Genomic DNA, 27,355 nt, shown 5'->3' with positions numbered 1-27,355 from the left:
TGCATTAGCAGCAGGGAACCTCGGTCATTCTTAGTGTATAGTAGGAAGGCATCCCCAAAATATGAGTAACAAATATATTTTTGTTTTTTATAGCATATATGGTAATATAGTGGTTACATTACTGGACTAGTAAGCTAGGGGCCAGGACTAATGATCAAGATACTAGAGTTCAAATCGCACCAAGGCAGCTGGAGAATTTAAATCCAGCTAATTAAATAAATGTGGAATTAAAAAGTTAGTATCAATAATGGTGACCATGAAACTACACGATTCTTGTTTGAAAAAAACCCCATTAGATTCACAAAATTCCTTCAGGGAAGGATATCTGTAATCTTCCCCTGGTCTGGCCTGTATGTGCCTCCCAACCCACAGCAATGTGCTGGACTCATAGTTGTCCTCTGAAATGGTCTCAGTTGTATTCAACGAGGTAGTGACGAGGACAGTCAGAGTCGGTCAATTAAATTATGGCTTTATCAGCGACATTTGCATCTCGCAAATTAATAAAATAGAATGTATTCATTTTGGATACGTTTTTGGAAAGTCACCTATGAATTTTCCAAAACAAAAAGACAAACCTTGCTTGTTTGGAAACATGAAACAGAAGTTTGAAAGGATGTTCATGTGGTCCAAATATTTATGTTGCTGTCCACTGTGTAATATATATATATTTGTACTTAGCACCATCGATTGTGGTGTTTGGCTCGATCTTTGTTGCTGTTCTACAACAAATGGGGTGTAGAAATGCAACTTTCTTTCTTTTTTCATCAGTAAATCCCAACACAAAATCAATGGGGCTGCAGTTCTTTACTCAGTTAAATAGTTTACATTCAAACCAGAAGAAAGAATGCACAACATCAAGGCTTGCATTACATAGATCATAAAGTGTAGATCACTTTACCTCTCTTGTCCCAGTCTGCTGGATACTCAGTTTAACCACTCGTCACATTTTCTTAATGTTTGTGTGAACCCAGTCCACAGATAAATGTTATTACAGGAATGTTGTACATCCCCAGAGTGTATCTTTCCCCTTCTGGGCCTGCATATTATGGGTTATTTTCCAACTTCCCTGATTTTATTCCCCTCTGCCCCCACCTTGCCAATTATATCTGCTGCTTCTGCTGGCCCAGTGGTCTCAGCATAGACATGGATTCAAGCCTGAGACATTTTGATCTGTATGATTTGGTACCACAACAGAATTCCTCATTGAGCCAGGAGGAAAAAAATGCAATTCTTCTTCAGGTCTTAAAATGTGATCATTTTCTCTCAGCCATTTCAGACGATGAAGGTACCTTTCGCCAAGAAACAATAAAATAGATTAATTTGCAAAACGTGAAATTAGTTTTATATACAAGTAAATGATTAATTCCTGTCAATGCAGCAAGATTAAGATCGTCATGACCAGAAATTCAACATATAAGTTGAGCTTGTCTCGATGTTACAGCCTTTATTCCGGTGATGATTTCGTTTTTCACAATTGCTAAATATTCATTTCCTACTGATCAGATGCAAATTTTAAAATGTTGCAAATTTTACAGGGCACAATGCCCTGAATAAATGTGATTTTTCTTCAGGACCATCTGTATTTTATACCAGAGATCTGCTTTTGAAATGGTAGGCAAAATGTGAGGGAAGTAGTAGCAATCCTTTCCTTGTTTGTCTGCACTGAGAGTAATATTTTTAATAAACAGAGCAATGATAATATACAGAAGTAACACAATCACTCGCATACTGTAACGTACATCAGAACATTGGTTTTCTTTTGATAATCCTACCATGAAGATTGACTTTCTGAAAATAGCAGAAAAAGCTTTTACAGCTGATTTGGAGAATGCAAAACCATCAAATCGCATTATGGACCAAAACCAACCGTACCCTGCAGAAAATTAACTGAACTGATACGGATAAAGATGAAAGGTAAAATGGTAAAGCACGAAGAACGCTGTGGAAATATGAAACGCATGTTTGCAACCTCAAAGCAGCAGAAAAGGCGTCACAGTCATTTCAGTTAAAAAGAGTGAAGATTGACTTGACACAGTCTAATTAAATGTGATGTGATTGTTCAGAAACAGGACACATCGAAGCTTAGTGAAATGCTTTATCTGTAGATATGACTGCTCAATATAGCACACATCTGAGAAGAAAGTCAAAAAGATCTGCTAAGGTCCATTAATGTGTTTAGTATTAATGTTATGAGTTCCTCAGGGTGCAATGTTTAAAAATGTGAAATGAACTAAAATTATGACAAATTGAAATGAATGATTGCTAAATAACATTGCATTATCATTGTATAACAGATCTACAATTAAGAGATACCATAATTAAATATACAGCCTGTAGTTGATACTCTCAATTATTCCAATGCTATCCTGCCATACTTGAACTACTCCAAAACTCTGCTACCTGTGTTCTAACTTGCACCGAGTTCTATTCACCCACACCATGGCACTCATCCCTATTTTACAATCTTCCATAGCCATGCTCCCTCCCTCTTTCATTATCTCTTCTAGTGTAGCCTTTTGAGATCTCTTGCTGCTGCAGTTTTGTGCCTCCCCAATTTTAATCACTTTAAATCACTTCACAATTGGCAGTTGTCTTCAGGTGCCAGGGGCCCTGATCTTCCTCCCTAAAACTTCACAACTCCCTACCACTCTCCGCCCCCCCCCCCCCCCCGTTACTTTAAGAGGGTCTCAGAGCCTGTCTTTTTCACCAACCTTTTGTTCACCTGTCCTAATTGGGCGGCACAGTAGCACAGTGATTAGCACTGTTGCTTCATAGCACCAGTGTCCCAGGTTCGATTCCCAGCTTGGGTCACTGTCTGTGTGGAGTCTGCACGTTCTCCCCGTTTCTGTGTGGGTACCCTCCGGTTTCCTCCCACAATTCCCGGAAGACGTGCTGTTAGGTGAATTGGACATTCTGAATTCTCCCTCCGTGTACCCGAACAGGCACCGGAATGTGGCGACTAGGTGATTTTCACAGTAACCTCATTGCAGTGTTAATGTAAGCCTACTTGTGACAATAAAGATTATTTTAAAATATCAAAATTTAATTTCTCCTCCTATGTCTCAGTATCAAGTTGTTTTGGATATTCACTCTTGTGAGGTGCCTTGGGACCTTTTACATATTAAAGGTGCCATATAAATGCAGGTTGTTATTGTATCTCCTCTGTCAATGAAATAATCCCATCAGAATTATGTTACTATCAACATGGGTATTTTCCAACAAAGTCATAGCACTCAGTATATTTTAACATGGGCCAGAATTCTCCGGCCATTGGAATTCTCTGTTCCGGCCAGTGGCACACATCCACCTGTGAGTTTCCCGGTGGTGTGCGGTGACTTCAATGGGAAATCCTATTGACTAGTGGCAGGAATAAAGGGCGCGATTCTCTGAAATGGTGACTAAGTGTTCGCGCCGTCGTGAACGCCATCATGTTTCACGACAGCGCGAAATGAGCGCGGGCACTATCGATTCTGGCCCCCACAGGGGGCCAGCACAGCACTGGAGCAGTTCAAGCCACTCCAGCTTCCCTTCCCGGCGCTAAATGGACACCGCGCCAACCTGCGCATGCGCAGTTGGGCCGCGCCAACCCGCGCATGCGCAGGGGACTTTTTCAGCGCGCCGGCCCCGACGCATCATGTCGTGGGGGTTATGGGGCTGGCCGCGCAACAAAGTAGGCCCAGGGGGGAGAGGCCGGCCAGCCGATCGGTGGGCCCCGATCGCGGGCCAGCCCCCATCGGAGCCCCCCCCCCCCCCCCTCCGGTGAAGGAGCACTTTTCCCCGGCCCACAGGCCGCCCCCCGACCCTACGCGCAGAGTTCCCGTCGGCTGCGAGCAGGGGTGAATGGCGCCGGCAGGACTCTGCCGTTTCCGCACGGCCGCTCGGCCCATTTGGGCTGGAGAATCGGCAGCCCGGCCGCGGACAGCAGCTCACGACCGGCGCCGCACCAAACGCGCCGGCGCACATGCCGGCGATTCTCCGTACCTCGGAAAATCGCACGCTGGCGTGGCGCGGCTGTGGCGATTCTCCAGCCTGGCGCGGGGCTGGGAGAATCGCGCCCAAAGAATCCCACCACCAGAGAATGGCGCATGCGGAGAAACACATGGCTGGGGAGGCAGAGAATCCAGCCCCATGGTGTTCCCCTCCTTTGCAAGGGAACAACAGCACAATTAAATTGAGATTCACATCAGTTCATTAGTTGTCATCCAAGATCAGCATTAAAGTCAAAAGTGATTAATCACTGGCACCAATATGGCTTCAGTTTACACTTGATTCAAAACATATTCATATCAGTCAAATATTGTTCAAAGTGCTGTTACCCTGTTTCGTGTGGCGAAAACTAAACAAGGAAACAATTTGGATTTTTAAATTCATGGACAATACTACTGTATTTATTTTTTTAAATGTTCATTTAATTCCCTTTGTTCAGATCTGAGCTTCATTTGAATTTCTGTGCTCCAGGTCTTTCTCACTGCTGCAGTCGCTGCGGTCCACCTTTGTTTTCAAGTTAATGATAACCTCAATTTGTTTTGCGAGCTGCATGGTGCTGTCCATTTCTAGTGTCTCCTCATCCTCTTCGTCATCATTGAAATTGGACAGTTGAGAATTTTCTAGTTTTCTCAAGTCACTTAGTTCTGCTACCAAATCTTCGGAATTCTCTTCTTTAAAAGGTTCTTGAATTGTATGTTCACTTGTGTAAGTCTCTCCCTCTTTCTTGCCACGAGCGCCCTGATAATTTATTTCAGAGTGGGGAGGAGTCCTTGCTTCTGAGTTGACAGCTCGTACCTTGACAGAGGATGTAGCTTTGCCTGGCAAATGCAAAATTGTAGCATTAATAGTCATGTCATTAATAGAGTGGGACTTAGAACAGATTTGAGGGTTAATTCCACAATCCCTTAGTCCTTGTGGATAACTGCACCCAGAGCTCGGCATATTGTAGCCCTGTCTTTGACCCTGCACTCATTCATTACAAATGCAGCTCACCGACAGAGACGTAGAAAATATAATTTAACATTTTCATCTCATGCCCATCACAGTTCAGCAGGTATGAAACAGTATGACTCTCTCATGAGTGAGCGAGACTCGAATCAGGCATTTCTCCTTTACAGATATCTGAGGAATGTTTTGCCAATTGCCAGTTGCACGAGAGGTGAGATTCTGAGCTGAGTTTTGATCGCAAGTTTAGAAGATAGACCGAGGAGAAGAAGAATATCTATTGGTCCATTAAGTTTCATTCTCCTCAAACAGCTTACTTGTTTAATTTAAGCCTTGCTCTGGGGCGTCATTCTCCGACCCCCCCAGCGGGTCGGAGAATGGCCGTTGGCCACCGTGAATCCTGCCCCCGCCGGTTGCCGAAGTCTCCGGTACCGGATATTCGGTGGGGGCGGGAATCGGGCTGCGCCGGTTGGCGGGCCCCCCCCCGCTGGATTCTCCGGCCCGAATGGGCCGAAGTCCCGCCGATAAATTGCCTGTCCCGCCGGCGTAAATTAGAGTACCTATTTACCGGCGGGACAAGGCGGCGTGGGCGGGCTCCGGGGTCCTGGGGGGGGGGGCGCGGGGTGATCTGACCCCGGGGGGTGCCGCCACGGTGGCCTGGCCCGCGATCGGGGCCCACCGATCCGCGGGCAGGCCTGTGCCGTGGGGGCACTCTTTCCCTTCTGCCTCCGCCACGGTCTCCACCATGGCGGAGGCGGAAGACTCTCCCCACTGCGCATGCGCGGGAAACTGTCAGCGGCCGCTGACGCTCCCGCGCATGCGCCGCCCCGACATGTCATTTCCGCGCCAGCTGGCGGGGCAACAAAAGCCGTTTCCGCCAGCTGGCGGGGCGGAAATCCCTCTGGCGCCGGCCTAGCCCCTCAATGTTGGGGCTCGGCCCCCAAAGATGCAGAGCATTCCGCACCTTTGTGGCGGCGCGATGCCCATCTGATTGGGACCGTTTTGGGCGCCAGTCGGCGGACATCGTGCCATTTGGGGAGAATTTCGCCCCTGATGTGAATGAAAATGAACTCAAAATCTAGACAGCATCAGGTGCAGAAATAAGGAAAGAATCTTGAGTGGGATTCTCCAGTCCCCCAGCTGAGTGTTTCTCTGCCACGCGGCGTTCGCTGGTGGCGGGATCTCCCATTGAAACCACCCCACGCCACCACCAAACTCACTGGCAGGGGTGCGCTGCCAGCAGGAAAAGTGAATCCCAACGACTGGAGAATTCCGGTCCGGGGGCGAGATTCTCCGACCCCCCGCCGGGTCGGAGAATCGTCGGGGGCTGGCGTGAATCCCGCCCCCGCCGGCTGCCGAATTCTCCGGCACCGGATATTCGGCAGGGGCGGGAATCGCGCCGCGCCAGTTGGCGGGCCCCCTCCCGCGATTCTCCAGCCCGGATGGGCCGAAGTCCCGCTGCTAAAATGCCTGTCCCGCTGGCGTAAATTAAAACACCTGCCTTACCGGCGGGACAAGGTGGCGCAGGCGGGCTCCGGGGTCCTGGGGGTGGGCGCGGGGCGATCTGGCCCTGGGGGGTGCCCCCACGGTGGCCTGGCCCACGATCGGGGCCCACCGATCCGCGGGCAGGCCTGTGCCATGGGGGCACTCTTTTCTTTCCGCCTTCGCCACGGTTTCCACCATGGCAGAGGCGGAAGAGACTCCCTCCACTGCGCATGCGTGGGAATGCAGTCAGCGGCCGCTAACGCTCCCGCGCATGCGCAGCCCGGAGATGTAATTTCCGCGCCAGCTGGCGGGGCACCAAAGGCCTTTTCCGCCAGCTGGCGGGGCAGAAATTAGTCCGGCGCGGGCCTAGCCCCTTAAGGTTGGGGCACCTTTGGGGCGGCGCGATGCCCGTCTGATTTGCGCCGTTTTGGGCGCCAGTCGGCGGACATCGCGCCGATACCGGAGAATTTCGCCCCAGATCTCTTTTTAAAAGCAGGCTTCTAAAATTAAATGGAAATTGAGGAGAGCTGCAAATTGTGGGCAGCATGGTGACGCAGTGGGTTAACCCTGTAGTCTCACAGTGCTGAGATCCCAGGTTCGATCCCGGCTCTGGGTCACTGTCCGTGTGGAGTTTGCACATTCTCCACGTGTTTGCGTGGGTTTCGCCCCCACAACCCAAAAATGTGCAGGCTAGGTGGATGGGCCACGCTAAATCGCCCTTTAATTGGAAAAAATGAATTGAGTACACTAAATGTTTTTTTTTAATTAAAAAAAGAAGAGCTGCAAATTGACTTAGCTGCCATCTGCACCTGATTATTCACATTCCCCCGCAATTGAGTGAGGTATCACACCTGGTGTGCTAACTTTTCAAACTCCCCTCTAATGTCCAGCTCACGTTTTCGAATGTTTTTGCAAGATTAGAAAACTGGTAATCCTACAAAAGCCGTTAAATTCTCTTAGGTCACTTTCAGCGATGAACGGAAAATTCATTTGGCACTTTTGACTATTTACAACCCTGGACTTGGGGGACAGTAGCATAATGGTGATATTACTGTACTGGGACCCAGGCTAATGCTCTGGGGACATGACTTCAGACCCCACAATGGCAAATGCCAAATTCAATCTGGAATAAAATGCGAACCTCACTAACAGTCATCATGAAACTACCAGATTGTCGTAAAAACCCACCCGGTTCACTAATGTCCTGCTGTCAATACCCACTCTGGCCTACATGTGATCCATAGCAATGCGGCTGACTGTTGACTGCCCTCTGAAAAGGCTGAGCAAGGCACTTAGCTGTATGGAACTCTACAAAAAAAGGATTGTAGATGTACCTACACCACTGGGACTGCAGAGGTTCAAGAAAGTGGCTCAGCACCACCTTCTCATGGGCAATTAGAGATGGACAATTAATGTTGGCGTTGCCAATGACATGCACATTCCAAGAATAAGTATAAAACTACATTGACTTGCAGACATCTCCTCATCCATAAACATACAACTCGCTTTATTTCACCTTAAAAAAGCCTTTGGACAACAATTGGTTACAGTCCTGCCTTCCTGAAAATCTCCAATGCCATTGAAAACAAAGATTCTTCTTGTGAGGACAAACATGATAACACAAGGACAATGCTGGCTGATGGGTTGAAATGCAGACAGCTGTCAGGACAGCTTTGAGTAGAATCTTATTTTGGTGCAATATGATTATGTAGATTTCATTTTGGTTGAACACGATAAGGAGAAAATTTAGACTGCGGAGGAAGATTTGCATAATATCTTTCTTGAGTAATCAAAGTTAAAAACTAGCCAAAAGGCAGAGGAAAAAACATACCTTCTTATACACAAACGCATTGAGAGGGAACATCATTCACTCGTAGCCAACCGGTCACAATGCAGACAACAGACAAGACACTTAATTGCAAAAGTGGTTGTAAAAGTGGACCCTGGGTGTTTCTGAGCAACAATAGTAATGGACAAAGATGTCCTTTGAGCTCAGCGTAATAAAATCATAATCCCATTCTTTCAATTTTGTCCCAGATGACTCACAGAGGAAATCCTCCGTATGGGTTGCCTTGTCAGTTGTAACTGAGGAAAATCAGTTAGGTTGATGGACATTCTCTGAGGTTATCGACTCTCAATCAAGCCTGTAAGTTAGACTGTCATTACTTCATAACCAATTACGTACGTGCTGATCAGCCTATCAGATTGTTGGTTCTCAGTAATTCACTACCAACAGCAAATACTCCGCTGTTGGAAATCCCAAACCTAAACAAATGGAGCAGAATATATTGCTGAAGGCAATTATTAAATGAAGGACAGTCAAGCAGAATAGACTAAATTGGTAAAAGTAACAACATGCAGCCATCCTTAATGATGAGTATTCAGAGTTATGGTGGAGTTAGGATACAGATCAGCCATAATCCTACTGAATGGCAAACAGGCCAGAGGGACTACATTCGATCCTATCATCCCATTGTAGAATCACAAAATGACAGAAGGAGGCCATTAGGCCCATTGCGCCTGTGCTTCGTGCTGAGAAACCTTCCTGAAAAAATGCCACGGTATCACTGTTCCTGCAGAAGTGCGACGGGTAGAATTTTCGCCTCCTGTTGGACCCACCCCGAAACCCAGATACAGTAGCTTATGCAGTCATGCTGGGCATCCCCTGTTGTGGCTTTTACAAGTGCGGATGTCCACTCTAGAATAAGCAGATCAAGCCTTGTAACTCTGATGTGATGGAAGAGTCAACAGTCCACGTATGACTGAAAGAACTGCCAAGACAATGAAGCATTTTATTATTCTTCCTACAATAACTGTAAGTATTTCAATGGCACTACCGCTGCAGCTCAGAATGCCTTGAAATCGGTCTGATGTTTCCCTCAATCACAAGCCCTGAAACTGATTACCTGGTCACTTATTTAATTGCTGCTGTGGGCTCTTGCTGTGCACATATTGGCTGGAAGACATCCCCAATTGCAAAAGTGACTATACCTCAAAAGAGTTGTTTAGCTTTTTGGGACATCCAGAGGCCATGGAGGATGCTATGTAAACGCAAGGCGTTTTTCGTTTCTTTATTACAGACATATGACAAAGAACAAAGAACAAAGAAAAGTACAGCACAGGTACAGGCCCTTCAGCCCTCCAAGCCTGCGCCGACCATGCTGCCCGTCTGAACTAAAATCTTCTACACTTCCGGGATCCGTATCCCTCTATTCATATATTTGTCAAGATGCCCCTTAAACGTCACTATCGTCCCTGCTTCCACCACCTCCTCCAGCAGCGGGTTCCAGGCACCCACTACCCACTACCATTCGACTGCATGGAAAATTACCCAGGGCTCCCAGCTGTAAGCACAGTGAACTGTGTTGCTCTTATTAGCCTTAGTTTTATAAGCTCTGATTATGTCACCTTTGCTCACGAGTCGCCAGGTATCTTTCTGATACCGCCACGTGGTTCCAGCTCGAGTTATGATTAATAAGACAGCACACCGCTTAGTAAGATTGAAATCAACGGTCATTTATTATGTACAGCAATACATACTTACACAATAATCCTAATTTCTATATCACTACCTACCACGACTGGCCAATACTTAACTTTTGGGGATGGCCCACCAGGTCAGGGAAACGAATGGCTTATCGAATTGGGTCTGGCCTGCGGGATTCAAAAGGATGATACGGGTCGATGGCTAGGAGTCTCTATCGGGTAGCGATCGCTGGAGTCAAACTTACGGTTTCTGGTCGATGGTTCTTGCGAAGGTTGCGAGCAGGAGAAGAAGGGAGAGAAGGGTCGATCTGAACTTGGCCCCTATTTTTTGGGGCCCAGGGGCTTCCCGCCTCTCGGGGCGGACCTTGACCCTGAGTCCCAAGTGATTGGACTTGTTCCCAATCACTGGGTTCGATATGCTCCAATAATGGGGCGATTCCTTGATCGGGGGGTGGTCGTTCACCTGTCTTTGTCTCGGCCACTGCTGGCGCCGAGAGGTCTGGCCCGGCATTCAATTGCTAATATGTTGCAATTGTTCCCGGGGATAGCCGATTAAACTGCAGATGTCTGGGTTGATGTGCTGCTAATGGTCGCAGGTATCGATCTGGGCCGACTTCCCCAGAGCCGAATACACTATTCTGTCTGCAGCTGTCCGTTTGTGCCCTGTTGGCTGCTTTTCCCATCAGCCTTTTCGGTTAGCCATTTTATATCGGGTTTTGGCCAAATTAATCGGGAATCAGCCGTTTTAGGTGGCTACAACTGGTTCTCAAATTTCTCCAGCTACTTCACCATTAAATATTGTAGATTTCTTTTCCATGGGAGCGCTGTGATGTGAAATGATGCCCATTTCCCCAGGTCACCTATGTCTGAAGTCATGTCAGACAATCAGGAGAATCCCTGTGGACACCGAAGAACTGTCCTTTTCTTTCTGGAGCCTCTGGGTTTTTTTCAAATGTTTGCCTCGTCTGGCTCCTGGAATATTTCTCTATCCCAACAGATCCTCTTGTAAGTATGGAGCCACAGCAAAACCTGCTCACAGTTCAGACTGAATTGGCAATCACACTCGAATTACAGCAGGGAAAGAGGGAAAGCTCACAGGGCTGTACTGAAGGTAGTCCCACAGAGATTGGGATTGTAGCTTGTATCACCACAGGGCAGAGACAGATTTACCTAATCATTGCTGTAGCTGATCTGGGAGTGTGAGATATTCTAGTTTGAGTTACAGCAGAAAGTGATGTTCTAGTTCCTGCTTTCTCTCAAGTTCGTGAAAACTTTCAAAAATGCCCGATATTTGTTTTATTTTAAGTCGTAAAGTGAATATGACAGCAACAAAGATGTTTCAAACCTCTGGGTGGATTTATTACTGAAAATTTAGGATTTGTATCAGGGCCAACATGCAAAGCATAGAAAAATCTCTTTTACAATGGCCATGGGAGAGAGAAGGAATTTCCCTTTTTGCATTTAAGGGGAAGCTAGATAAATCAGGACGGAGAAAGGAATATGCTCTTAGAATCATAGAATTTATAGTGCAGAGGAGGCCATTTGGCCCATCGATTCTGCAGCAGCCCTTGGAAAGAGCACCCTACCTAAGCCCACACCTCCACCCTACCCCTTACCAAGTAACACCACCTCACGTTTTGACACTAAGGGTAATTTAGCATGGCCAATAGGATTCAATGAAGAGCAGGAGGAGGTTTGTGTGGAGCATAAGTATTTACCGGTTGAGGTGAATGGTCTGTTTCTCCACTGCCAATCGTTTGCAATCACATTTTTGTCCTCTGAAATTTGTGTTAAGGTATTCATATTAAGTCTGGTTCAGAAACGATTGAATCCTCAACATAAATGCTTACCTAGGATGTGAATGAGATCCAGTTAAGCATCTCCTTAAGATAGATGTTCTTGCAGATACAATCAGTTTGAGACTAGGAGGTTAACACATTGCACGGAGGGAGTTAGTTGGGTGTTCTATACAGCAACAGGTCCATTCACATGAGTCAAATTGGGATTTTTGACAAGGAAATAAGCAACTAGGGAGGTGGTAGCTGGCTTGACTGGCAGGTCAACTGGCCAATCCCCAGAGACAGTGAGCTTGGGAAGATACAAATCCATGGTGCCTTGTCTAATTGCAAAGCTGTTATCCCTGTCACTCTTCCTGGGATGGTTCAGTTCAATAATTAAGCATGTACCTTTAGCAGTGGGGAAAGTCAGACTGGCACCCGAATACTTCAGCTGAAGGTGTTCGGGGAGTGCTGAGCTTTGAGGTGTGACTGCATTGCGATAATGTTGAGCTGGTTTTACACTGATGTGTAGGATGTCCGAGTGAGGACATTGGAAAGCATATTGTGCCTTTGAAAAAGCTGTCCATTCATCATAATTTTGGAACATTTCAAGAGAAAGCATTGTGGAACATATTTCTGCATAGTTTAAAAAGTGAACGCAATCGCAGGAGATTGCTGACATTGCCAAAGTTAACTTTCGACATGGCTTGTCAAACAGCATTGTCCACGGGCGTGGCGCAACATGACTCAAGGGAAATCAGAATTAACAAATGCCAGTCGTTAGTTAATAAGTAGTGGTAGCAGAGGTACAACAAGGACTTGTTACCGGTGCTCAGATCAACATTGGGCACGGAACTGTCCATTTGTGAAGGCAGAGTGCGACAGCTGTTACCAAGGCATGACGTAAGAATGTAAACAGAGAAAACATGGGCTGGAGGAAATTGTATTCACCGCATACAGTTGTGGAATCACGCCAGATCAATGGGGAGTCAGTTGAGACCCAGACGATCTGAAACACAAGTATGTTCAGTGGAAATAGTCCAAGTAAGATTGGATCGAGCTTTGGTAAACAAGGAGGTCGATGTGGGGGCATCAGCCGGTGTGATTTCTGGATGGCTATATCATCAAAAGTTCAGTCAACATCAACTAGAGAAATCACACAAAGCTATTGTAATAACCCTCACGAGGCCCGTGGGGATACATTAATTGATCTCCCCATGAGACTCGTGGAATACGAGCTTCCCTGTGGAGTCCAGCCCAGCTGGGGCTTGCTATCTTGCTTTATAAAAGTCAGCCCGGATTCTGGTAGTCCTGACTGGAACATATTGTGAGTTTGTTGCCATAGCGGCCGTTTACTTTGACCTAAATAAACTTCCATTTACTTACCTTCTCAGGCCTCCTGGCTCTTCTGAGTTATGGAGGAGAGAAAATTCCCATAATGGGAAGTGTGTTGGTTCCAATCAATCACATACAAGGAACATGAAACATTACCCCCTCATTGTGGTGAAGGAACAGAAACCAGCCTTGTTATAAAGAAACTTGTTAGCAGTACTTAAGCTAAACTGGAACGAAGTGTAGAAGTGTAATTCACAACAGAAAAGGACACGATCGCAAAGTATCCTCAGGTGTTTCATGAAACCAGCATGCCAATTTGAGGATATAAGGCCAACGTGCAGGTTCAAAGGAATGTAAGACCAGTTTATTGTGGGCCTTATCTGGTACCCTACATCAGAGCAAGAACGGAAAAGACTTGTGACTGAGAACATTGGGCGTCATTCTCCGACCCCCCGCCGGGTCGGAGAATGGCCGTTGGCCGCCGTGAATCCCGCCCCCGCCCCCGCCGAAGTCTCCGCTCCCGGAGATTGGGCGGGGGCGGGAATCCGGCCGCGCCGGTTGGCGGGACACCCCGCTGGATTCTCCGGCCCGGATGGGCCGAAGTCCCGCCCAGGAATTGCCTGTCCCGCCGGCGTAAATCAAACCTGGTATTTACCGGCGGGACCAGGCGGCGTGGGCGGGCTCCGGGGTCCTGGGGGGGGGGGCGCGGGGCGATCTGACCCCGGGGGGTGCCCCCACAGTGGCCTGGCCCGCGATCGGGGCCCACCGATCCGCGGGCGGGCCTGTGCCGTGGGGGCACTCTTTCCCTTCCGCCTCCGCCACGGTCTCCACCATGGCGGAGGCGGAAGTGACTCTCCCCACTGCGCATGCGCGGGAAACTGACAGCGGCCGCTGACGCTCCCGCGCATGCGCCGCATTTCCGCGCCAGCTGGCGGGGCAACAAACGCCATTTCCGCCAGCTGGCGGGGCGGAAATCCCTCCGGCGTCGGCCTAGCCCCTCAATGTTGGGGCTAGGCCGCCAAAGATGCGGAGACTTCCGCACCTTTTTGCCGGCGCGATGCCCGTCTGATTTGCGCCGGCTTTGGCGCCAGTCGGCGGGCATCCCGCCGTTGGGGGAGAATTTCGCCCATTATGTCTGAGGTAGAATGGAGTAATTGGGTTACTCCCATTGTGGTCAGACCAAAGTCAGATGGTGGTGTAAGAATATATGGGGATTATCACATAATTCAGTGGAATATCATCCACCTGATACTCTGCCAAACCCGAAGGATCTGTCCACAATGTTGTCAGGAGGCCTGTTTATTTCAAAGTTAGATGTAAAAAATACCTATCTGCAACTTAAGTTAGACAATGAGCGGTGTGCATCCATAAGCATCAAACAAACCCAAAATATCTGGAGTTTTACTACTTTTGTTCAATTCATTGCAAATCTCTCAACCTATTTTGGATGGCTATCTATCACAATGAATAATCGCTACCCTTCAAATTCTTCAAAATCCATGTGCAGCACCTGCCACTCTCCAGGTGGCCATTTCAACTGTTGCAAAGGTATCAGTGATGGCTTTTCTACTGCTTGACATACTCTACAATGTTTCACTGTGTCTTCCATCCTTCTCTAACTCTGGCCACCAAAGATAGCTTTTTGCTAGAAATCAAATAGAGCAGCAGAGCACACAGTACAAATTGTTATGAGTGCTCTTGTAAAAAAAAATTCCAGATACAAATTATAAGAATCACTAGATGTCATTGAACAACAATGTGGTGAATTTTCAGTTTATTTATTATGTAACTTTTTCATTAAAGAGGGAGGAGTGCAATAGTGTAACAATGTGTAGCATATTTTGTGGTCATTGGTGTATGTATGGATATAGCCAAAACGCCCCCAGCTATATTCGCACTCAGATGTCCCTGGGGTGGGAGCACATGGGGCTGGATTCTCCGTCTCGCCGCGCCAGATTTCTGGTTCAGCACATCAGCGGGTTGCTCCGTTTTGCCGGCTGGTCAATGGGGTTTCCCATTGTGGGGCAGTCCTACGCTGTCGGAAACCTCCGGGCTGTCGGCAAAGCAGAGCATCCCAACGGCGGAAAATCCAGCCCACCGAGTGATTCTCCGTTTTGCAGGGGCTAGCAGGGCCGCAAAGTACTCCTCACAGCTCCGGCTGCCGATACGGGGCCCTGCACTTCCAGCTGGAGGTCCGCGCATGCGCGTGGCAGCGGCCTGCGGCGGCACGTGCAACATGGCGGACCCACATAACGGACTGACCCCGGGAATGTAGGCCTCCCCCGAGATCGCAAGCGCCTGCCGATCGGTGGCCCCCGATCGCGTGCCTGGCAGTCCTGGAGACCCCCCCCCAGGTGACGGATCCCCCCCGCCCCACCCCCAGGTCAGCCATGGACTGAGCCCGCAACCGCCACTCCGAGTGCCCGCCGGTTAGAACCATGAGTGAACCACGCCGGCGGGAACTCGGCCAGTTGCCGGCGGAGAATCGCCGCCGGGGCCTCTTTCAATGGCCTCTGACCGGCGCCGCGTCAACCGCGCACGCGCGATTGGCGGCGATTCCCTGGTCCCCGGAAAATTGCGGGAGTGGTGTCGGACCCGATCGCGGGTCTGACGCCCATTCAATGCCCCCGCGCCGAGCCCGATTGCGGTGCGAAGGCTCGGAGAATCCCGGCCATTGGGTGCGATTTTCCGGCCGCATTGTGGCCTATGCAAATCCTACTACATCGGGAAGATTCTGGGAGAGGCCTGAAACGGGAATTGCCCCGGGCATTAAAACCAATTCATGACGTTCCCGGGTCCTCCCAGCAGATGTAATCAGGTTCATGTCCAGCAGGGGCATGCACCTGATTACCATTCATTTAAATATATTTTAATATTCAAAATTGGTTAATGCCAAATCCTCCGGCAATGTACTACGTTCCCGCCCGCTTGCATGATGGGGTGTTGGCAGGAATCACTACTGGGGCGTCATTCTCCGACCCCCCAGAGGGTCGGAGAATGGCCGTTGGCCGCCGTGAATCCCGCCCCCGCCGGTTGCCGAAGTCTCCGAAGGGAGAAAAGTCGGCGGGGCTTTAATGGCGCCGCTGCCGCGGAGAATGTCACGGGTCTGCGCAAGGCAGCCGATTTTCGGCCTGCCGATATTCTCCCTTCCGGATGGGCCGAAGTCCCGTCGACGTGATGACCGTTCACGTCGACGTGAATCAAACCTCCTTTTCATCGGCGTGACCCGGTGCTCCAGGCTCACGCCGACCAGCGTGGAGGTGAGTGACGGCCTGGGGGGTTGGCTCTGGGCAGGCAATGGCATGGCCGCAGTCTGATTGTGTGAGGAGAGGTGTGTCTCGGGTTGTGTGTGTGTGCGCAGCGGGGGGGGGGGGGGGTGGTTAGAGTAGGCTGGGCTCCGGGGGAATGCCGGGAGGGGGTCCGTGCCGGGGTGGAGGTTGGGGGGGGGGTCCATGCCGGGGTGGAGGTTGGGGGTTGGGGGGGGTCCGTGCTGGGGTGGAGGTTGGGGGGGTCCGTGCCGTGCCGGGGTGGAGGTTGGGGGGAGTCCGTGCCGTGCCGGGGTGGAGGTTGGGGGTTGGGGGGGGGGTCCGTGCTGGGGTGGAGGTTGGGGGGGGTCCGTGCCGTGCCGGGGTGGAGGTTGGGGGTTGGGGGGGGGTCCGTGCTGGGGTGGAGGGAGTCCGTGCCGTGCCGGGGTGGAGGTTGGGGGTTGGGGGGGGTGTCCGTGCTGGGGTGGAGGTTGGGGGGGGTCCGTGCCATGCCGGGGTGGAGGTTGGGGGGGTCCGTGCTGGGGTGGAGGTTGGGGGGGTCCGTGCTGGGGTGGAGGTTGGGGGGGGTCCGTGCCGTGCCGGGGTGGAGGTTGGGGGGGGGGTCCGTGCTGGGGTGGAGGTTGGGGGGGGTCCGTGCCGGGGTGGAGGTTGGGGGGGGGTCCGTGCCGGGGTGGAGGTTGTGGGGGGTCCGTGCCATGCCGGGGTGGAGGTTGGGGGATGGGGGGGTCCGTGTTGGGGTGGAGGTTGGGGGGGGTCCGTGCCGTGCCGGGGTGGAGGTTGGGGGTTGGGGGGGGGTCCGTGCTGGGGTGGAGGTTGGGGGGGGGTCCGTGCCGTGCCGGGGTGGAGGTTGGGGGGGGGTCCGTGCTGGGGTGGAGGTTGGGGGGGGGTCCGTGCCGTGCCGGGGTGGAGGTTGGGGGGGGTCCGTGCTGGGGTGGAGGTTGGGGGGCGTCCGTGCCGTGCCGGGGTGGAGGTTGGGGGGGGTCCGTGCTGGGGTGGAGGTTGGGGGGGGTCCGTGCGGGGGTGGAGGTTGGGGGGGGGGCCGTGCCGGGGTGGAGGTTGTGGGCTGGGGGGGGGGCCGTGCTGGGGTGGAGGTTGGGGGGGGGGGGTCCGTGCCGAGGAGGGGGATGGGAGGGCAAGTGAGTTGGTCCACCTGGCCAGGTGCCAGCCTCCAACTGTTGGACCCATGCGGTCCATGCCACCTAGCTGGGGGGAGGAGGGGATATGGGCAATGATGACATGTCGTCGTTCCCCTCCCCCCCACCAGGCCGTCATGTTTTCAGATCATCCAGCGATGTTGGCCGCCGTGGTGGCAGCTGCTCATGTCTATGTTCCCCTGGATGAGGAGGAGGAGCGTGCCAGAGAGGCGGCGCAGGCTGCCGCAGAGGGGCAGGCGGCAGCCGCCCAGGCTGGAGGGACACCTGACCGATAGGACGAGGAGGGGGAGGAGGACGTCGCAGCCCCACGGCAACGGAGGCACCCGAGGGCGCCCCGTGTGTACCGGACCCGGCAGTCATACCAGGACCTCACGGACCGGGAATGTAGGAGGAGACTCCGGATGAGCCGGGAAACCGTGGCACACATCTGCCACCTGCTGGCACACCTGTCACCGCGTGGCACTGGCGGGGGACACCCCCTTCCCGTGTCCGTCAAGGTTACAGTGGCCCTGAACTTTTATGCAACGGGGTCATTCCAGGCACCGAGTGGGGACCTGTCCGGCATATGGTAGACATCGGTGCACCGGTGCATCCGGGCAGTGACAGATGCCCTATATGCCATGGCGCACCGCTACATCCGCTTCCCCGTGGACCGGGCCAGCCAAGATGCCCGGGCCGTGGGCTGCTCTGCCGTTGCCGGGTTCCCCATGGTCCAGGGCGCGATCGATGGGATGCACGTCGCCGTGCGGCCACCTGCAGATAACAGGGCCGTGTTCACTAATAGGAAGGGGACCTATTCGATGAACGTACAGGTGGTCTGCGACCACCGCATGATGATCCTGCACGTCTGCGCCCGTCACCCAGGCAGTGTACACGACTCATTCGTGTTGTCGTGGTCATCCATCCCCGGCATGTACGAGGGACGCCATCCCCGGCTGAGGGGCTGGTTGCTGGGCGACAGGGGCTACCCATTGCGATCGTGGCTGATGACGCCTATACGGAGGCCACCCAATGAGGCGGAGAATCGCTACAATGATGCCCATGTAGCGACAAGGGGAGTGATCGAGAGGTGCTTTGGTGTGCTGAAGATGCGTTTCAGGTGCCTGGACCTCTCTGGGGGCGCCCTCCAGTATCGGTCAGATAGGGTCGGCCGCATCATTGTGGTGTGCTGCGTCCTGCACAACATAGCCCAGCAGAGGGGCGATGTGCCGCAGGCAGAGGAGGGCAGAGTGGAGGAGCAGCAGGAAGAGGCCCAGTCCTCCCCAGATAAGGGGGATGGGGGCAATGGTCAGGGCAGACGGGGTAGACACAGGCGGGTGGCTGTCCACCGTTACCGGCTGGCCCAGCGGGCACGGGACAGACTGATAGCCGCCCGCTTCACTGACTAGATGGGCGTGGGAATCGGGTAGTATGGCCACAGACCGCACACCATGGCAACAGCCGACCACCCACCCAGCACCCTCACCCCCCTCCCCAACCCCACCCACCCCACCCGCATGCACACCCCCCCCCCCCCCCCCCCCATTGCCGATCCACCTGCGGCACAACGGGCCGGGCTCACACAGTTGCGGGTAGACGCGTGTCTATCGCAGGCCATGGAGGATGATGACAACCCGCCCTGCGATGAGCTCCTGGCTCTACATCGTTGGACTATGTCTGACCCATGGCCACAGTACCACCATCCACCCGGACCATCCCTGCATGCGGCTGTGACACTGCAGCGCACGGTCCCGTCCTCTGCCCGGGGGATGTTGATGGCGGCCCAGGGGGAAGGGGGCAGACTCACCTGGGGCTGAGGTAAGACCACCCCTCACACACACACTTGCGCTCAACGTACATGACACCCCCGCACACTTTGGACAGAGCACAAAGGCAGCTTCGGTAGGTGTAACATTGACTTTAATAACCAAAGGAGTTCATGCACGTGCCCTAGCCCCTAAAACTAATCTGTGCCCTGCACCCGTGCCAACTTACTCAGTGTCTAATTGTTTGGCCTTACGGGCCCTTTGACTACGTCTACGTGGTTCCCCAGACGGTACAGCAGAACTGGAGGTGGACTCCTGTGATTCCTGCCCTCTGACACTGGATCCCTTTGGCGGCCGTTTCCTGGGGCGTCCTGGCCTAGATGGGCCAGGCTGCAGCCCGGGCGACTGGGATGGCGAGCTGCCAGCCTGTCCTGCCCGTTGCCCACCCGATGCACCTGGGACGGAAGGGGGGGAGTCCGAGGTGTCGCGGTGTACCGGGACCTCCCCTACAGAGGGAGCCGGGACGGACCACACCACCTCCTCCTCCCTCGGGGTGCCCGATGGCCCCCAGGCCTCTACATGGGTTGGGGATGCGAACGGACTGGCCATCCGACGCCCCCCCCGACATCTGGCGCTGCCAGTCCTGGAGGCCCGTGCTGGTATCGACAGGGGTCTGCAGGTTTGCAGCCATGGAGCCCAGGGGGTTGGCAAACCCGGTCTGTGACAGTGCGACGCCGGCTCGCACATGGCCACTGGCGCCGATGCCCTCAGCGATGGCCTGCAGAGACTGGGCCATGGCCTGCTGAGACTGGGCCATGGCCTGCAGAGACTGGGCTATGGCGTTGAGCGCCTCTGCCATCTGGCGCTGGCACTGGGTCATGGCCTCCTGTGAGAGGGCAGCCATTTCCTGGGCCACAGACGCCGCCTGCACAGAAGGCCCCAGGCCTCGCAAACCGTTCCCCATGTCTGACACCGTCGCACCCATTGCCTCCACCGCGGACGCCACCCGTGCGGTGTCAGCCTGGGTGGCACGCATGACCGGCACCACTCCCAGCTCCTGGACGCGGGTGAACTCCTCCACCTGCGACCGCAGCCGCCGCAAGCCGCCCGTCACCCTCTTCGCTCGTCTCCGGGTCGGTGGTTGCATCGGATCTATGTGTGGGTGTGGTAACTGCAGGAACCCGGGATCCATCTGGGCGGCAGATGTTCGCTTGGGCTGGGCTGCCCTCCGACCGCCCAGTCCCTCTGCTGCTCCTACCTCCACCTGCTGTACCGGGACGGCTGTGTTGTGCGCACCAGTGAGTGTACCAGACGCCTCATCACTAAAGTGCCCAACCGTGGTGAGTGTTTCTGCGATGGTGGAGGGTGTTGGTGACAGCAGTGGGGCGTTGTGTCGTGCTCTTCATCCCACTCTGAGTCCATGGCACTTTGGGGTGGGGGTTCGTCTCCACCCATCCACTCTGAGTCACTGTCCGGTATTTTGTCTTCCTGGGTAGTGCTGTCCCGGGTAGGGGTGTCCTGGGTAGTGCTGTCCCGGGTAGGGGTGTCCTGGGTAGTGGTGTCCTGGGTAGTGGTGTCCTGGGTAGTGGTGTCCTGGGTAGTGGTGTCCTGGCTCGGATGTGAGGGGGCCTGTGGCTGCCCCCCTCGTCGCTGGGTGGTCGCTCCCGCACGTGACGGGGGTGTCGTCTCCCTGTTGCTACAGGTCTCTCCGTCTCCCGTGGTGTGCGTGGGGCATCCTGCGGGCGTCGCATGCTGGAGGGTCCGGGTCTCTCCGTCTCCCGTGGTCTCCGAGGGGCATCCTGCGGGCGTCGCATGCTGGAGGGTGCGAGTCTCTCCGTCTCCTGTGGTCTCCGAGGTGCATCCTGCGGGCGTCGCATGCTGGAGGGTGCGGGTCTCTCCGTCTCCTGTGGTCTCCGAGGGGCATCCTGCGGGCGTCGCATGCTGGAGGGTGCGGGTCTCTCCGTCTCCTGTGGTCTCCGAGGGGCATCCTGCGGGCGGTCTGCATCTGCGGGGATGGGTGCCTGGACGTTTGGTCCTGCGATACACAATGAAGCATGCATGGTTAGACATCAGGCAGTGATCAGGTGATACGGGGGAGGGGGATATAGGGGAGGGGGGATATGGGGACGGGCTGTCGGTGGCTCACTCGCTAGTACGCCCCCGACCTCTGCATCAGCAACCTCCCGGTCCTCAGGTCCGCCAGCCAGTTCCAGGGCCCTTTCCTCGTGTACGGTCAGTGGCCTCTCATCAGCGGGCCCTCCTCCAGTCCTCACATGCTCCCTATTGTTGTGTGCGCGCTTCTCCTGTGGGGGGGGTGGGGGGCAGGGGTAAAAGGCAACAGTGTTAGGCAGGTATATGAATGCACGCCATCGGTTGCGCGTGCATTGCAGAGGTTAAGGTTAGGGCTGGATTCACTTGGGGATATGGGGGAGGGGGGGATATGGGGGAGGGGGGATATGGGGGAGGGGGGATATGGGGGATATGGGGGAGGGGGGATATGGGGGATATGGGGGAGGGGGGGATATGGGGGAGGGGGATATGGGGGAGGGGGGATATGGGGAGGGGGGGATATGGGGAGGGGGGGATATGGGGAGGCTCACCCTGCCTGCTCTGACGAGGTCGTTCACCTTCTTGTGGCACTGGGTGCCTGTCCGTGGTGTCAGGGCCACAGCGGTGACGGCCTCTGCCACGCCCCTCCACAGACGCCGGCTGTGGCGTGGGGCAACTCTGCGGCCGTGCTCGGGATACAGGGCGTACCTCCTCTGCTCCACCGCGTCCAGGAGCGCCTCCACATCGCGTGACTCGAACCTCGGGGCTGAGCGACGGCCAGCCATCCAGTCGGGTGTTGCGGTCAGGTGTTCCGATCGGGTGGGGGGGAGCAGCGCGGCCTTATGAGCCGTCACGCCGTGCAGCGCGTATGACGCTGCACGGCGTGAACCACTGCGCAAGCGCGGATCCCGTTACGTCGCTGCTAGCAAGTCGGATTTGCGCCGTTTTTTTTGCGCCGATCGGCGGACTTTCCGCCGATAACGGAGAATTTCGCCCCTGGTCTCCACAAACGGAGACCTTGGGCGAAATTCTCCCCCAACGGCGGGATGTCCGCCGACTGGCGCCCAAGCAGGCGCCAATCAGACGGGCATCGCGCCGGCCCAAAGGTGCGGAAGGCTCCGCATCTTTGGCGGCCTAGCCCCAACATTGAGGGGCTAGGCCGACGCCAGAGGGATTTCCGCCCCGCCAGCTGGCAGAAATGGCGTTTGTTTCCCCACCAGCTGGCGCGGAAATGCGGCGCATGCGCGGGAGCGTCAGCGGCCGCTGTCAGTTTCCCAGCGCATGCGCGGGAGCGTCAGCGGCCGCTGTCAGTTTCCCGCGCATGCGCAGTGGGGAGAGTCTCTTCCGCCTCCGCCATGGTGGAGGCCGTGGCGGAGGCGGAAGGGAAAGAGTGCCCCCACGGCACAGGCCCGCCCGCGGATCGGTGGGCCCCGATCGCGGGCCAGGCCACCGTGGGGGCACCCCCCGGGGTCAGATCGCCCCGCGCCCCCCCCCAGGACCCCGGAGCCCGCCCACGCCGCCTGGTCCCGCCAGTAAATACCAGGTTTGATTTACGTCGGCGGGACAGGCAATTCCTGGGCGGGACTTCGGCCCATCCGGGCCGGAAAATCCAGCGGGGGGTCCCGCCAACCGGCGCGGCCGGATTCCTGCCCCCGCCCAATCTCCGGGAGCGGAGACTTCGGCGGGGGCGGGATTCACGGCGGCCAACGGCCATTCTCCGACCCGGCGGGGGGTCGGAGAAGGACGCCCCAGATGTGATGACCGTGCTGGGGGTCGCGGTGGCCATTGTAGCCCCCGGCATGGTCGGGGACATGGTACACTGCCACTGTCCCTGGCAGTGCTGGGGTGGGGCATGAAGGGGAGAGGCTTGACAGGGTGGGGCCTGAAGAGCAGCAAAGATTTTCAGCCAAAGAGTGGTCAAGGCAAACCATTCCATGTGCATAAACAGTGAGTGGAAGTGTGAGTGTATGTTCATGCTCTAGATATGGTATGTAAGACCACAGCAAACGGATGGGTAGAAGACTCAGGCATCTTGACTAACTTCATCAGTCTTCCTTCCACATCTCGGAAGCCTGTCCTCTTCACTTCAGAGACTGCAGCGGGATCTCTACCTGTGCACCTCTTGTTGCATATTGTTGAGGAAAGTTGTCTCTCCTTCCCAGAGAGGGTTGGCCCCAGTGCCTACTCAGCCTTGTTTAACAAAGACTTTTGGCAACCGAAGAGATTTCGCCTGCAGCTCAGCGAGTCGTGAGGCACACAAATCAGCCATTCTGCATCCCAGAAGAAGAGCAGGCTCAGCATGTAGGGATGGAACCTGCTTCTTCTAAGGCTGGTGCTCTAGAAAATGCTTCTTCTCCTGACGTTTGCATTCTCAGTGAGTCTAGTGAACTATTGGCAGGGCAGTGACCAAATACAACAGGCAAGGGCTTGTAGAATATGGAAATAGAATCATAGAATCATAGAATTTACAGTGCAGAAGGAGGCCATTCGGCCCATCGAGTCTGCACCGGCTCTTGGAAAGAGCACCCTACCCAAGGTCCACACCGCCACCCTATCCCAATAACCCAGTAACCCCACCCAACACTAAGGGCAATTTTGGACACTATGGGCAATTTAGCATGGCCAATCCACCTAACCCGCACATCTTTGGACTGTGGGAGGAAACCGGAGCACCTGGAGGAAACCCACGCACACACGGGGAGGATGTGCAGACTCCGCACAGACAGTGACCCAAGCCGGAATCGAACCTGGGACCCTGGAGCTGTGAAGCATTTGTGCTATCCACAATGCTACCGTGCTGCCCTTAGATAGACACTTACCTCCAAAAACTTTCCCAAAGTAAGTTAAGTAAGACACAAACAGTAATGTAAGGAAGCTTTCATGTTTCCTGTTCTTAACTCAAGTACATAAAGTGCACCGATGCAAGGAGATAAAAGCAATGTAGAAGAGAGGCATGTGGTTCCCAGGCTACGTTTCATTTCTGTGGAGAGTGCTAATTCATATAATCTGCATCATTGCAACATCACCTCCGGATGTGTCAAAATCAGCAAATGTCAAGTAATAAAAAAGGTTGAAGCTTGTAAAGTCCACAGTAATGGTTGAGAAAAGTGTCTTCTAAATAATTTGAGATAGCATTTCAACTTGCTTTGGTTATTAAAGCTATTGAAAAGCTGTCAACAGGTTATCTGTGTGCAATTCACTCGACCTTTTAACATGTGCCAACTGTGCCCAGTCACTCTCGTTGTGACCTGTGCTTGCAGGTGTACACTTACTGGTGTCATTATTACAGTGATGATTCATCACCGTACACAGAACAGCAAATTAAATTCCAATACTCTCCAGCTGTGCCTCTCGGAAAGTGTTCTTAAAGTGGTAATAAGATTGACGCATACACTTTGGACGGGATTCTCCGTGGGCCGAGGCCGAAATTGGGAAAGGCGATTGGTCGGAGAATCAGTCGTAAAGCCAAAAGCGTGGGGGTGCTGGGGTCGGGGTGACCAGGAGGGGAGGGGGAGGTGGGGTAGGGGGATATGTGGAGGCAGGGCCCCAGCGCAGGCCAGACCCACCGTGTAGTCCGGTGGATCTGGTTGGTCACAGGAGTATGCACCATGCTAACATGTCTCACTTTCACCCCCTGCAGTCAATGGACTTCGGAATTCAACCAGGAATTGTGGTCTTCATCCTAGTCGCCACATCCCTGAGGGATGCACTAAGGCTGTACGAGATGGAGCTGCTTGAGGAGGATGCTGCAGCAGCGGAGCTTGCCCCAGAGGAAGAGGAGGCAGCCGGTAAGGATGGGGAGAACGGGGACCTTCCAGTCGCCAAGTGAGGACCTGTCCGGAATCTCACAGACCTCAGTGAACAGATGCATCCTCGCCATCACGGAGGCCCAATATGCCCGGTCGCCACAATACATCTAATTCAATGTGGACTGAACTGACCAGGGTGCCTGGGCAGCGGGGTTCGCCGTCATTGCCGAGATGCCCCCGGACATCGAGATGATGGTGATCGAGCAGTGCCTCAGTATGTCAGATGTTTTAGATGCTGTGATATAAAGAGTCTAAAGTTCTGTTCCTTTTTCACAAACACACATTTATTTCTTTCCAACAGCCTTTGCACAAAACTCTCACTATACATCACCTGCCAGAGGCCACCTGAAGCCCCTTTATATATCAGTGTCAATTAATGGATACTTAACATCAATGAGACAACTAATTGCAATGTCTCTTAACCCATCACTTAACAGTCTCCCCTTCCTTGGAGAAAAAAAAATAATTAGGTGAAAACTAAATTTCTAGAAATTCAAAAACACACTCATGATTTCCCCCCCCCTTTTTTTTGTTTGGACGAGAAAGAAAAAAAAAACAGTCACAGAAACAAATGCCCTTCATTAACAATATCCAAAAGTTTCTGTGAACTCGCTCCTCTTTTCGTAAAACAGTCTGACAGTTGATAGCTCCTGTTGACCCATTTAATTTTTGTTATTTCCCCTCTGTCCAACATCTGCTTCAAACTTGCACTGTCTATCGGTAACCTCTTTTCATTGACACTTTTTGTAGAGTGCACATTTTCCCACAGGGATTTATTGTCAATGTGACAGTCAATAGGTATATTACCGAAATCCCCTAATCCCAAAATTACTGTCAATATCATAATTATATAAAAGGCCATATCCACTGCCTCTACAAGGCTTAACGTCTCAGCAGCCAAAGTGATTTTTACCACTCTCCTTATTTTCTTTGTTTCCCACACCTCCTGCACTTGAAACCCCATCACATAAATTTGCGTAGGACGCATCACTATAAACTATGAGTTTCAAGTGCCTAAGGTCCCCTAAAACCGGGAACTTCAAAACACACTCCTGTATTTTTAGTTTGGCGAACGCTTTATTGGCTCTTATTATGACTTCCACTTTGGGATCATTCATTTTTGTACTCAACTCTAAGACATCAAAACTCACGTCCGGTCTAGTCTGTCTACCTAACCAGTTCAGTTGCCCAATTAAACTTCGCAGTTGCTCTTTTTCTATTTTTGAAACCATTGCGTCTTTTTGTGAAACTCGGCCACGAATAATTGCTATTGGGCTGATGCTTTCTGAATAAGATTGCTGACGTAAAGTTGCCCCTAACTTAGTCTGTCCAATTTCCAGTCCAATATATTTAAATGCACCGGAAGCCTGACTTCCAACCCTGAATTCTTTCCTCAAACCAGAGATTACAATAGCTTCAAAATCACTAGTCCCAACCCACAAAAAATCATCGACATGCATCATAAAGATGCCAGAAAGATTTCCTTCATAGTGCCAGTAAAACATTGCAGGATCTACTTTCAACTGGCAACAGCCTAACTTTAACAAAACTGACCTTACCGAAAAATACCAGACTCTAGATGCATCATTTAATACATATTTGTTCAACTTCCAGAGTACCCCTTCTGTGTTAGCTGCTTCTTTAGGAGGACGGAGAAAAATGTCTCTCTGAAGCTGATGCCCCTGCAAAAAGGCAGCTTTTATATCGATAGATTTGCATTCCCATGCCTTTGTGGCTAATAGAGCCAAGAAGATCTTTAAAATAACCTTTCCTGCTGTAGGTGAATCTACCCTTAAATCCTGATCTTCTAAGTTTTCTTCAAATCCCCTTGCCACAAGTCTGGCCTTTGCCTTATAAGTTCCATCCGGAAGAACCTTTACGTGCAAATCCATCTGTGGGATAGAGCTCTTTGTCCCCTATCCGATACTTCCGTGTATACCCCAAATTCACTCCAACTATGCAATTCTTGCTGTTTAGCTTCTTTGATAACTTTTTCATCTAATTTATTTGAAGCCACCAAAATCTCACGTGCATGTGGGCTTCTACTCCTATTAGTATTCGTAGTCTTACTCATGTTCCGAGACCTTGATAAACTACGTCCCCTCCCCCGCCTGGTATCTCGTTCTGTACTGCTACTGCTTGATCTTTCCCTTTTGCTGTGGGATGTCTTTTCAATAGTTCTCGACCTTTTCCTGCGGACCTGTTCACTATCCGATGTACTATCTGAACTGGCACTGCGTTTCTGTGCCCTCCATTTTTGAACTTTGTTTTCCCAATCCATTGTCTTGACTCCTTCCCCTGAATGCTGTACATTCA

At 52.6% G+C, this 27,355-nt stretch overlaps 1 protein-coding gene across 4 annotated transcripts in view; it reads right to left on the bottom strand.

The window, feature by feature from the left end:
* Positions 1 to 787: 787 nt before the first annotated feature.
* The window catches only part of LOC140421790 (uncharacterized), a 333,807-nt gene continuing 307,239 nt past the window's right edge, over positions 788 to 27,355 (bottom strand). For 3 of the 4 annotated variants that reach the window (XM_072506666.1, XM_072506655.1, XM_072506676.1), the window contains one exon: positions 788 to 4,805. In XM_072506666.1, coding sequence (XP_072362767.1) covers positions 4,423 to 4,805 — 383 coding nt within the window. In that variant the 3' untranslated portion in view covers positions 788 to 4,422. The remainder of the gene's footprint in view (positions 4,806 to 27,355) is intronic. The other variant, XM_072506679.1, reaches the window with a different exon arrangement.

The sequence above is a fragment of the Scyliorhinus torazame genome, chromosome 1 (assembly GCF_047496885.1).
Source record: "Scyliorhinus torazame isolate Kashiwa2021f chromosome 1, sScyTor2.1, whole genome shotgun sequence".
NCBI classification, from domain to species: Eukaryota; Metazoa; Chordata; class Chondrichthyes; order Carcharhiniformes; family Scyliorhinidae; genus Scyliorhinus; species Scyliorhinus torazame.
This window is presented reverse-complemented; position numbering and strand designations above follow the sequence as displayed.